Below are 13,029 nucleotides of genomic sequence, written 5' to 3' on the forward strand. Positions count from 1 at the left end.
AATTAAAGTACAGGTAATCCTTGACTTGCAACAGTTCGTTTAGTGACTGTTCAAAGTTACAACAGCAGTGAAAAAAATTTTCAACTTAGAATCGTTGCAGCATCTCTATGGCCACATGATCAAAATTCGGACATTTGACAACTGGCTCATCTTTAGGACAGTTGCAGTGTCCCGGGATCATGTGATCATCTTTTGTGACCTTCTGAGGAAAAAAAACCTCCTAACGCTTAACAATCGGGTTACTAACTTAAACAACTGCAGTGATTCACTTAACCACTGTGGCAAGAAAGTTTGTAAAATGGGGCAAAATTCATTTGACAACTCTTGCACTTAGCAACATAAATTTTGGGCTCAGCTGTGGTCATAAGTAGAGGACTTCCATGACTGCAGTAAATTAGGAATAAGAAAGAAAAGTAATAAGGGGGAAAAGAGCCACAATAAAAAAAAGTTTACATCCTTCCAACTTCTCTTTAAAGCTGAAAGACCAGTACTACTGGATGTAGGATATTTGTCTTGGGTCAATATTATTTTGGTGTCTTAAAAAGCGACAGCTTTTATAATTATTATATTTTTACCTTTAGGAAACAATTCCTTTGCAATTTTCTCACTTAGATGCCAAAATAGCCATGTTTAATATAATACATTTTGGCAAAATTTCCTTACTTTTCTCACATAGTTTATCTTTTCTTTGTCCTTTGAAATGTTATGGCTAGCATTTACATTTTGTTTAAAGCAGGAGTAGGAAGCTATGGCCCTTTTATGACTTGTGGACTTCAGGTTGCCAGGTTTCAGTCAGTGATCCCATGTCCAGGCATTTGGTTCTTTTGGATCCAATGATAATAAGCACACCAGTAAATCAAGGAATTTTAAACTTAATTATTAGTTAAAATAAACAGATTGAAAAGTATGTGTCAGGCACAAAGGATCAGGACCATGTATTAAATTGCAGCACATAAAATGTATTCAAGACTGTGCACAAGAATCTAGCCAACTAATGGTCAGCACTTAATTGGCACTAGATAGAGGTTTAAAGGAGGTGTGGACTTGTATCACTTGTAGCAACTTAAGGATTCTAAGTTGATGACATGTTTAACTCTGCCCCCAGCCGTGCCTGTTCTTCTCCTATAGCATAACATAAAATGGATACATACCAAGCAAGATAACAGCCAAATCTCTTATAAGCTGCCAGGGGCTGCTAAATAATGAAAGCAGAGATACCACCATGGGTGGCCGGTTTGCAGCCAGCATACAAAATAGAATATTGGAATCGAGTCAGATCCCTTGATCTATGCAAGGCAATCTTCTGTTCACTTCACTAGCCACTTCCACATATCAGTGCTCTGCTATTGGCTGTCATAGCAACCCAATGGGCAACTTTCCCTTCTTAACCCCTTTTCTTTTGCTTTTCTAGCATTTACAGCAGCAGTCACATTTGCCTCGGCAGCACTTTCAGCAACAGCAGCGAAATGCTTATCCAGTCCAACCAGTCACTCAGTTTCCAGGTGAGAGATAAATACTAGGTTCAGAAGCTAACTCTTCGATGTTTACATGCTATTTCTGTATATAAAGATTATCTATGTAAAACAGCCACGACTTTGTTATTTTAGAAAGGCATCTTCAGAAGGAACAATCTTGTCTAACACAAGTAGGCAGCAGCACTCAGACTTTGCAGCAATCTGGATATAATGAAGAAAAAGGTGATATGCACACATAGGCTCACCTATTTGTGATTTCACATCTATTTGTGATTTCTTTACTTCTTTCTAGGCTCACATGGCTATTATTATCCAGGAAAAGATATCTTTGACTTAAGGAGTTGCTGACAGGTATAACAAGCATATCTGGATGTGTTCTGACACCACCACCCCCATTACCCTTTGAATCCAGGTCACCATACAGCCCTAGATGCTGCTTCTTTTCACTGTCAACAGGCACAAAAAATACTTTAAAAAAAAACCTAAATTACAAGATTGGTTACAAAAATTCTTTGCTGAAAAAATACAAACAATTCTGATTAGTGGAGTGATCCTCTTAGATATTCTGCATATTGCATTAGAAATTTAACCATCTTGTAATGCCAGATGGCAGGAAGAGACAGAAACAAGCAAGCATATTCATTACATACAGTCTGCCCTACCGCAATCTGCAAGCCATTAATGAGAGTGGAGGTAGCCTCAGTTCATTGTAGCAGTTAAGGCACCGAGCTAGAAAATGGAAAGTTCTAGTCTTGCCTTAGGCCAGGGGTCTTCAAACTTGACAGCTTTAAGACTCGTGGACTTCAACTCCCAGAATTCCTCTTCCAGTCATGTTAGCTGACAAGTCCACAAGTCTTAAACTTGCCAAGTTTGAAGGCCCTTGCCTTAGGCAATGAAATCAACTGGATGACCTTGGGCCAGTCACTCTCTCTGCTCCAGGAAGAAGGCAATGGCAAACTGCTTTGGAAAATCTTGCCAAAAAACCTGTAAGGACTAGTCCAGACATTTTCTAAGTCAAAAGGATGGCCGATTTCAAATGTAAATCCATCCCATTCCCATTCCAAGCAGAAGGTAGAGATATAATTGAGAGAGTTTCTGGGTTTATGGTAATGTATTTGTTTGTTTACAGTATCATAAACTCCCCCTTCCCAAAGATTGGATGGTGTGCATCAGAGGTGGTATTCAGCAGGTTCTGACCAGTTCTGGAGAACCGGTAGCAGAAATTCGGAGTAGTTCGGAGAACCGGCAAATACCACCTCTGACTGTCTCTGCCCCCATCTATTCTCTGCCTCCCGAGTCCCAGCTGATCGGCTGGGTCTTCTTTTGTTGCCCTGCACAGGAGAAAGGAAAGCAGATTAGTGGGGTGGGGAGGAAATGGAGATTTTACAGTATCCTTTCCCTGCCATGCCCACCAAGCCACTGCCCACAAACTGGTAGTACATTTTTTTGAATCCCACTACTGGTGTGCATCAACATAAGGAATAAAATGTGATGTCAAACAGAAAATATAGAACAAACCTGAATAAAAATAATTAAAGTAACAAGATGGCTAAAAAGACTAAGATAGATGTCCATAGATCAGATCAGATCGACTGAGGCTAAAGATTCCTTGGAATAATGATTTCAATTGTTTATGAAATGCTAGGAATATAAAGGAGAATATACAGTACTTCTGGTTGAAGGGTATCACAGACAGTGGGGGAAATTGATACTTTGGATGCTGGATAAAGCCTGATTAAAAAATATTTCCAAGGGAAATTTAACAGCAGAAAAGTTCTCCCCACACCTCTTTTAAAATATTTAAATATAGCGAATGTGCTTTAATCAAGCAGACTATTGACTCAGGATGGTTAGTTCTGAAGCCATAAACACCCTGAAAGATGACTAGCGTTTAAGAGCTTTGTAAGTCAGTTGTACAAACTCCAGCCTCACCCTACATAACCCTGATTAGCAGAACACTGTCAGTGGAATATCAGTGCAGTCAGAAAAATGGGGAAAATGCTGACAATGCCCAATATCTTCACACAAGTGCTGCAGTTTACTTACTTGCATCAGATGACCAGACTCAAGTACAAAATGGCAATAGCCACCTGATGATGCCATTTTGAAAGTATCACAATTGTGGAAACCACTCTTCCTATATGCAAGCCACATGTTCTTGTCCAGCTTTTTCTTTAAATAATTCTTTGGAAGGAAGCCTATGTGGAAATAATATTTAGGAGTTATAGAATGCTATTAAAACAGTCGATTTTATGTACATTTAATATAATACTTATTATTTTTTGCTTAATCACTGGCCCCCTGTAACTCAAAACAAGTATTTTTATTGCATGGAATATTTTTACAACCTCCAGTTTATTTACAAGATAAAAATGTTGTAATCCTCTATTAATTTCACAAGAAACATTGAATCTAATGGCATAACAACATGCATAATTTGTTGTAATCTTCTAACCCTGTTTTACATCAGGGATTGCAGTTGATATCATTTTGATCAGTATGTATAATGATGCATATGGATTGGGTAATAATATGCTAAGGAGGATGTTTTTTGAAGATTATTAAATCAGACCTTGCCTAGTCTCTCTCTCCCTCTCTTCCTCCCTCTCCTTCTCCCCCCACCCTTCTTACAGTATTGATTTGTTAATACACCATCTCTGTGTAAAATATCTAGGGAGGGAAAGCATTTCTTCTCTTTTCTGTAGACATAACTTGAAACAACGCTATAGAATATCCATTCACATGTGGATTAAGCAATAACAAATTGATTAACATCTCAGCAATTGACACAGTTTTCATTTAAAAAGATAACGGGAATAGTTAAAGAGTTTCTTGGGTAGTTAATGGTCAGATCATTGTTTACGTATCCAATTCTTCATTTTCAAATAGATCTCTAATGAATGCTTGCATAATTATAGTCCCTTGTAATCATGACCTTCAGCATTTGGCTGGCCGCTAAATAATGTAAAATCTGAATCAGGCTCTCAGCCTCTGCTTCTTTGAAAACAGGAAAACATTTATCCTCAAACTTTAAACAAGATTGTAACATGATAATATAGAACAACAGCTGTGCAGTTCTTCAGATTTGAAGGTCAAATGGTGCTTCAGAGTATGCAGGGGTACAAGTATTGAATAACCTGCTATTGGTACATACTGTATTTGTGCCCTGAAGCCTTTTTTGCTTTCTAATCCACAGCCCTAAATATTTAGATACTGTAAAATTACCACATATTATTCTGTTCTCAATCTGTGGCAACCATATTTTTATTTTAGTTCTACTTAGAAGAAAACCAGAGGAGATCATTGTTATCACAGGGATGATATGCAGAAGATGAAGCCAGGATAGAATTGTAGCATTTTAGGGGATTTAGAGGTTCCTAATTGTTAGCCACTCAGAATTGCTTAAAATGGGTGGGCCAGATACATATTTTGAATACATCAATAAATATATTTGGAGACAATTTATTCATGTTTAATTTTTAGATTTCCAAGTAGGACTGGAAAAGACCCCACCAGGAGATACTTTAAAAAAAAAATCCACCTCTTTAGCTTGGTTTTATTTGTACTAGATAAAGAAATTATTTGCTATGTAAAAGTCATATTACTACCTTCTAACATGGCTGTAAAGTTATTTTCTTGGTAGCATTTTCTAGAGATATGTAACCTTGCTTGTAAGTTGAGCAAAATACTGTTCTAACATCATGTTCTGTTCAATCAGAATGTTGCAAGTCAGAGCTTACAATACAGTTTAGGAGGTATTCACATAGGTCTGAATATTAATATTACAAATGTCTAGATTATTTCTTGCATATATTTTGCAAAAATATTTTGCCAATTTCTTCCAGCTGCCTGAATAATTTCTGCAGCTTCTTTCAGTACACTAAAATTCACTATAACTCTTTACCTTCTGCTGCTGTAGGTTCTCCACAAGATATAGCTGCCGTAAGAAATCAGACTGCTCTTCAGAGCATGAGGACTTCCCGAATGATACCTCAGAATGCTAGTATGATGTCTTTGGGGGCTTCTCAGAACACTGCAGCAATCTCTGCAACAGGTAGCCAGACTGAGATGGGGATGACTCCTTACAGCAGCCCAGTGACTGGCCAGCCAGGAATGTACAGTATGAACTCAGGAATGAGCCAAATGTTGCAGCACCCAAACCAAAATAGTATAAATATAACACACAATCCAAGTCAGGGGCCAAGGCAGCCCAGCTCAACCCAAGGAGTTGGCATAGTCAGCAGCTTTGGTCCAAATGTTTTAGTAAACTCTGCGGTAGCTCAACAACATCAGCAAATGAAAGGACCTGTGGGACAAGTTATGACCAGAACACAAGCCCCCAGGCTTCAAAATATGATGGGCCCCGTCCCACAAGGAACAGCAAACTGGCAGGCAAGAGGACTGCAAGGTATCCCGGGAAGGACTAGCAATGAAATCGGATCTTTCAACAATGGATCTGCTTACTCAATGCAATCAAGTCAGCCAAGGCTGCCTAAGCAACATTTTCCTCAAAGTATTGGTCAATCTATAATGGACACAAATGGAACCGTACGGACACTGAACTCAGGTGTAGGGAGACAGATGTTGCAACAACTCCCTGGACAACAAGGAACCAATAATCAATCCAGATCAATGGTTATGCCTACAATAAGTCAGGCAGTTTCTTCTCTAACTGTTTTTAATCAGTCATCTGCACAACAAATACCAGGAAGTAGCTTCACTCAGAGCAGCCAAGGTCAGATCTATGAGAGGAATCCCACTCAAGACATATCTTATAGCTATAGCAGTGAAGGAACTGGAGGATCTTTTCCAAATATAACTGAAAACTCTGATCTTGTAGACTCCATCATTAAAAGTGGTCCAGGAGATGAATGGATACAAGAACTTGATGAACTGTTTGGAAATCCATAGCACATGGAGATGTTCAGTTCCAAAATTTGTGAGGTCAAAAAAGGAAAGCAGGATGATGTCCATCCTTGTTTCTTTGTTTTGTTTTTAAAGCTGTGCAATGCTAGCTGATCTGTGAAGGCATAAATGGAATTTGAAGCAATGACAAAAAGTCCTTGCCAACTTCCCACGGCAGTCTCCATGCCATAGCGTATCTGCTGCAGGTCAGAATGAGAGAGAGAGAGAGAGAGACTGAAAGAGAGAGAGAGAGAGAGAAAAGCTCAAAAAGTGCTGCTTTCCGCCTATGGGCCACAGAAAGTGTCAGGCAGTTTCCATGTGCCACAGCACTGGCAGTCCTATAACAATGCACTTTCTATGCAGTTCTCTAAGAGCTGTTGTAGTTTTCAGGATACAGAACAGGCGGCTTCTGAGATAATGCAGGAGAGTCAAAGGTAGGCAACTGTACAAGTGACAAATACAAAGATCTTAACTCTGAATTTAATAAATACCAAGCTTTTCCATGCAATGTGTGTAATCTGATAGAGAATTACATAAAGGTTGTTTGAATGTGGTGATGACAATGATACCAGAGCTGCAGGAGTTCAGTCAGTGCCCTATCAATGCTTCTTAAGGTGCATGATGGATTCTAGTAAAAGAGTTTATCTTTTCTCTATTGTCCATTTCCTGCATAATCAAATGATTCCTGACTCATTATCTTTACGTGTGAGGAAAAACACAGTGTAGGACAAGCAGTATTGTATAATAATTGTATTACTCACTGGCTGCCTCCAAAGATAGTGATGCTATACAAAAGTAATTGGGAAAAGGGAGATAGGTCTAAGGAGATGACATAATTGATATGGAGTGTGTTCTTTTTCTGAACATACAGGATAAAGTGAGGTTGCGCTATACAAACTGTTGGCTTGATCTTCCAAAGACATCAGGAGAATCAAGGAGCAACTGCTCTTAAGATCACACAGATAGGGGCCAATAACTGTGTTGGCTGTCATATACAGTACACTGAGCACCCCTATCAAAACACCCTTGACAGATTGAGAGTGAGTTTATGGTCTATGTTCTTCAAACACATGCCCTCTTTTTTACACTTCCTACTTTCTACAAGCCCTAAGCTCTTTAAAATGATGACTAAGCTGATCAACGAAAAACAATTTTTTTAAAAAAATTAAAATCCATTGATGTAATTTTAGTAGCAGTTGTATATAAGCATTTGACATTGCAAATATTTTTCATAGACTTGTGCAATTTGAAGTACTAGAATTTAACTGCAATTCTTTTAGGTCCTTTTAAGAGTTTAGATTGGCATTATTTGTAACATTGGAAATTGAATGTGTGACCACCTATCTGTAAGTTGAACGTGGGGTTCATGTTAAATACATCCACATCCAGAGCATTCTCAGGGTCTGATTTATATGTTTCTCTTACATACAATTTTCCATCTAAGCTGTTTTGTTTTTAGAGATAACATTTTTTGGTAGAGCAGTAGCAGATAGTGAGGGGACTTTACTATTTTTGCAGCCATTCATTCTCTGGTTCCTGACATTCTCTGATTGTATCTCTTACACATTTGCAGGATAAGATTACCGTGCATTTGGGAAGAAATGTTTCAAAAGGCTCAAAAAGCATGTAGAGAAACACTGAACACCTCATTTATCCATAATTTCCCTCCTCTAGAAACAGCTTTTCCTGAAAAATGAAGGAGGGAGGCAGGGTTTTAGTTATGTGTTATACTTAAAGTGTATTTAGCCCATTTGTGTTGGGATATAAGATTTAAATGGAATGGGTCTAAAATTCCTGTACGCAGTTAGGCATATATCCTACTTAAATTATTGGCAGATTTTTTTGGCTGATTCTTATCAGTACTAAAATATAGATTGACCAATGCATTTTCACATTGGTAGATTTGACATTTGGCCAAAAAAATTGTGTGCTTATAACAAATAAATTTTATCATGCACTCAGTGCACAGTGTGCCAAATTGAGTTCTGATCATAGCACACACATCGGAGTGCATGCAAAGATCCAAAGAAGTTTTAATTCATACATTTACTAAATTTATTTAATACAGCTATACCACATTCAGATGAAAGGGAGAAAAGAATGAACATTTTGTGCACTGCAGCAGTCAGGTGAAGCTGAAAAATGTGACCAGTTACATATACAAAAATTAGAAAAGAAGTCAAGTGAAAGTTTTATCATCTCCCTCAAATATATATATATATATTCTTAAGTTCTCGCGGGTATTTTTATGTATGGTATTCAGCTTTGTTCAGCGATTTTCCCACATCATTATAGTTGTGCTTTTAAAGTTGTAGCAACGTTTCGGCAGAATCTCATCTGCCATCATCATAGTGTTCGTCTATAACACTATACAGAAGCCTGATGATGGCAGATGAGATTCTGCCGAAACGTTGCTACAACTTTAAAAGCACAACTATAATGATGTGGGAAAATACCTGAACAAAGCTGAATACCATATATATGTATATGTGTATGTGTATATGTGCGTGTATATGTATACATACATACATACACACACACACGCGCGTGCGCACATGTATATTCTTTCCTGGAAAGATTGATAAGAGAGGACTTATGGTGCAATCCTATGTATGTTTATTCAGAAATAGGTTCCATTTTCTTTGAGCTAAACCCAGGTAAGGGGCTATAGAATTTCAACATTAAAACATGAGTTTCATTAACACAAATTCCAGTAAGTTCCATTTTATTAGAATAATAGAGAAATTAACTTTGTGTTTGATAATGCACTCATAAAAAGTTTATTATATTTGTAAATTTTCCTCCAAATCCTTTAAAACTGGGACCAAGTAATAAAAAATACTGTTTAATATTGGGGGATTGCTCTTTTTAACTATGGTGCTGGTATACATGAAATGGTTTTTTTAAAAAAATATTTGTAAATATGTTTTTACAATCTGCAGCTATCACTGGGTCTAGTCTGTAAAATAGAAACATATAAATAAATATTGTATTATATTATGCTATATATATGTATATAAATATATATATACATGCACACACAACATGCAAACACAGACATATATATGTAATATGTTTGTTTAAAATAAGAATTTTATTTCATTTTCATCTATCTATACTGCAGTGATAACTGCCCTTCAGATGTCCTGTTATCAGTTTGTACTAGCCAGCAAATTGTTCAATTTTATTCAAACTTTTCCTAATTTACTTTTTTTCACTTTTCACATTAAACATTGTTTATTTCATTTTGATAATTGTACAGAACTCTTAAAATGTAGAAATGAATTAATAACATACCAATTTTAAGGAAAAAAAATAAAAGATTGTTATCTGGATTAGCTCAGTTCTGTAACACAGCTCTTTATTCTTGCAGTACAATATATGGCAGAAACGAGCTGGAGTTCACTAACCCACAGAAAAACTAAACGCAGAATGAACGTGGATAGAAGGCAGGTAGGCAGTCACCCCAAAAAATTCAAGGCTCTGTCTAGCCTGGAGAATTAGAAAATCGGGGAAAAAAGCAATCATCACAAACTATTTTTTCGTATTACCAGGAAAACTTCACAAAAGGGTAGAAATAGTGGAGTCATGCTCAAAATGAGGAAGTTGTTAACTATTAAGTTTTATAATATGTACAGTATATCTGCTACCATCTGGATCTGTTGATACAGTTAGCCCTTGACTTACATTTCATTTAGTGACGTTCGAAGTTACAAAGGCATAGATATAGTGATTTATGACTATTTTTCACACTTAAGACTGTTGGAGCATCCCCATGGTCACATGATCAAAATTTAGATGCTTGGCAACTGACTCATATTTATGACGTTTGCTGTGTCCCTGGGCCATATGATCACTGTTATGTTGTGGGCTTCTGACAAACAAAGTTAGAGGGGAAGCCAGATTCACTTAAGAACTGTGTTACTTAACATCTGCAGTGATTCACTTAACAACTATGGCAAGACAGTTTGTAAAATAGGGCAAAACTCAACAAATGTTTCACTGAGCAGCAGAAATGTTAATAATAATAGCCATAATAATAGCCTTTATTGTCATTGTACATCATGTATACAACAAAATTGGTTTAGCATCTACTGGTGCAATCCATAACAAATACAAAACAGCATGAATAGTATAGAGAATTTTGGGCTCAATTGTGGTTGTAAGTCAAGGAGTACCTGTATTGGTACGAAGACTGAATTCCTTTGATCCTATAGAATATTAAACTTAATGGGAAATAGCTTTATAAAGAGATACTGGCTGTACCCCAGCGTTTCAGGCAAATCTTTATCCATGATTGGTTGCATGTAAAGAATGTCATGCATAAAAATTCAGACAACCTTGGTCAAGTATGTTTCAAGGAATCTCTAAATGATTCATTCATTCTATGTTTCAAGGAATCTCTTAAGTGCCACTCCAGGATGGGAGCAGGCGGCTAGACAGACCATTGAATCAGCTTGATAGGTGCTAAGTGGTATCAAAAGCATCACTGGCCAGAGTAGGAGTTGTTCACCTATTGTTTATGTTGGGCAGGATGGGTCCTTTTATCTTACCGATAGGAGATGTGGAATTTGGTGGTATAAGGAAGAAAAGAACAGAGAAAGGCTTTGCATTGGTGTCAGGCATGTGGCAGTATGGTTGGTTCTGTGGGCGTGGCTTGGTGGGTGTGGCTTGGTGGTCATGTGACTGGGTGGATATGGCTTGGTGGTCATGTTATTGGCTGAGCATGGCCAACTTAATATCACTCACATCGAGCATGCATCTCCTCGCCTAGCCTCTCATGACTGTGGGGATGTTGCAATAGTCTTAAGTGTGAAAAATGATCATGTCATTTTTTTTCAGTGCCATTGTAACTTTGAATGGTCACTCCACACAAGTACCAGCAAAGGAGGAGAAAAATACTCCAGAGAAGTTCCTGAGACAGGAAGTCTAGTCCTGCCAAGAATGTAATAAGGGTTAACAGAGAGGCAGTTTCTGTAAACAACACCAGAATGTTTCCTTCCTGCCTTCCTTACAGGATTAGGCCAGTAATTTCTTCTAACAACTGGTTCTCCGAACTGCTTAGAATGTTAACAACCAGTTCTAGCGAATAGGTGTGAACTGGTAGAATCCCACCCCTGCTTATATCCCCCAAATCTAGTTGAACATAGGGGTTCTCTCTCTGAATGTGCTCAGCTGGGTTTCAAGTGCAGCTCCAGCTGTGGCTCAGGAACAGGGTTGGGGGCATGGATTGAAAATCAAGAATCTGAAACCCAATTGAATATTGCTCTCCATTGTTGGTTGTTTCAAATCAACCAAATAAGCATCCATGCGATTCGAGCCATCATATGAATGGCCTTCTTACGGTGTGTCATATGGTCACTGGCTCTTTGCTTTCAATTCTTCTGAACTTTTCCACACTATGTACAGCATATCCTTTCTTCAGCTGAGCTCAGCTGTGGAAACCGCTTCAAACCTTTATGAATCAATTTTTTCCTCCATCTGAATTTTCTACTTGACATTATCTCTTCTTAAAATGCTTCTTGCATTTGGTGTTTCTTTTACCACCATGAGGTAGGCATTAATAGCAGCTCTACGACATAACCAATCAGATTCACCCCTCCCAAATTTCCTCCCAACAGCGCTCTAGGCATCCCTTAGCCCTTTTAAAAACCTGTAGATTGTTAACCACAGGGAATGTTGGGAACAATGGATCAAGAGAGGCTGCACAGGCATGATCTTGGCCTCAGGACAGTCTCAACTGTCCCTTGGTTCCAGGACATAACCAGAGCTTTGGCAGCATCATGCACCAAAGCCCCTGGAATAGCCCCCATTCTCTCTCGAACCCATTTGAGTTGATCAGTCATTGAGGATGGATCACTTGAATAGGTCTGGCCTCCCTGTGAAGGGGGGGGGGGCAAAAGAGAATCTCAGGGATACCTAACATGAGCTGACAGATCCCTGTCCCAGATCATGTTGCCGTTGCTCCAAGAAGTTCCTATCTGGCAAGTGATCACTGTCCCAAGTTAAATCTGAGATGATCTGGGATAGACCATAGCCACCATGGTGGCCATAAACTCCTGGGCTACTTCCAAGATCAAACCCAGGTATGGCTGGTTGAAGTCTCCCTGGACCATGAGCCTTGGGCACTCCACTGCCAACTGTGAGATGGCTTCCAGTAGTTCAGGCAGGGAGTTGACACATAACAGAGAGGCTGATACAGCAGCACCAATTGATCCAGTGAGTGCAGCTTCAGAAACAGGATCTCACAAGCAGAAACGTGGGGAGTTAGGTCCATGAAGGCCAGAAGGGGTTCTTGGATTACCACTGCCACCCCCGGCCCTAGGGTCTCCGTGCCAAACCCTAATTTGGCTGTGCACATCTCCAAGAGAGGAACAATCCTTTCCAGAAGCAGCCAGGTCTCAGAACATGCCATCGGTACTACACATTCAGAGTATCTTTCCCTGTAATGGCTTGCCCTCTGGTTCCTGTAGCAACCCATGACTATCACCAGTTTAATGTGTTGTCCTGCCCTAGATCCTCAAGGGGATCTTTCCCCTCCCAAACTGATCTCCCTCCTCTTGGGACAGAGGGCTCCACCATCCCACTTCAATGTTTCTCATTCACTCCTTTAAATATCCTGGAGAGATGTCTCCCGCTTCTCTGTTCC

General features: G+C 38.8%; 1 protein-coding gene and 1 long non-coding RNA gene across 3 annotated transcripts in view; one reads left to right on the top strand and one right to left on the bottom strand.

The window, feature by feature from the left end:
• Window positions 1-6,885, top strand: part of MAML3 (mastermind like transcriptional coactivator 3) — a 306,291-nt gene extending 299,406 nt beyond the window's left edge. Inside the window, exons 4-5 of the mRNA XM_026698065.2 lie at window positions 1,412-1,502; window positions 5,395-6,885. Of these exons, the coding sequence (XP_026553850.1) occupies window positions 1,412-1,502; window positions 5,395-6,386 (1,083 nt within the window). The 3' untranslated portion in view covers window positions 6,387-6,885. The remainder of the gene's footprint in view (window positions 1-1,411; window positions 1,503-5,394) is intronic.
• Window positions 1-13,029, bottom strand: part of LOC148125424 (uncharacterized) — a 36,205-nt gene that overhangs the window by 9,152 nt on the left and 14,024 nt on the right. For both annotated transcript variants that reach the window (XR_015744105.1, XR_015744106.1), the window contains exon 3: window positions 3,522-3,673. This is a non-coding gene — a long non-coding RNA (uncharacterized LOC148125424). The remainder of the gene's footprint in view (window positions 1-3,521; window positions 3,674-13,029) is intronic.

This window comes from Pseudonaja textilis, chromosome 6 (genome assembly GCF_049901715.1).
Source record: "Pseudonaja textilis isolate UNSWEBS1 chromosome 6, rPseTex1.2, whole genome shotgun sequence".
Lineage (NCBI taxonomy): Eukaryota > Metazoa > Chordata > Lepidosauria > Squamata > Elapidae > Pseudonaja > Pseudonaja textilis.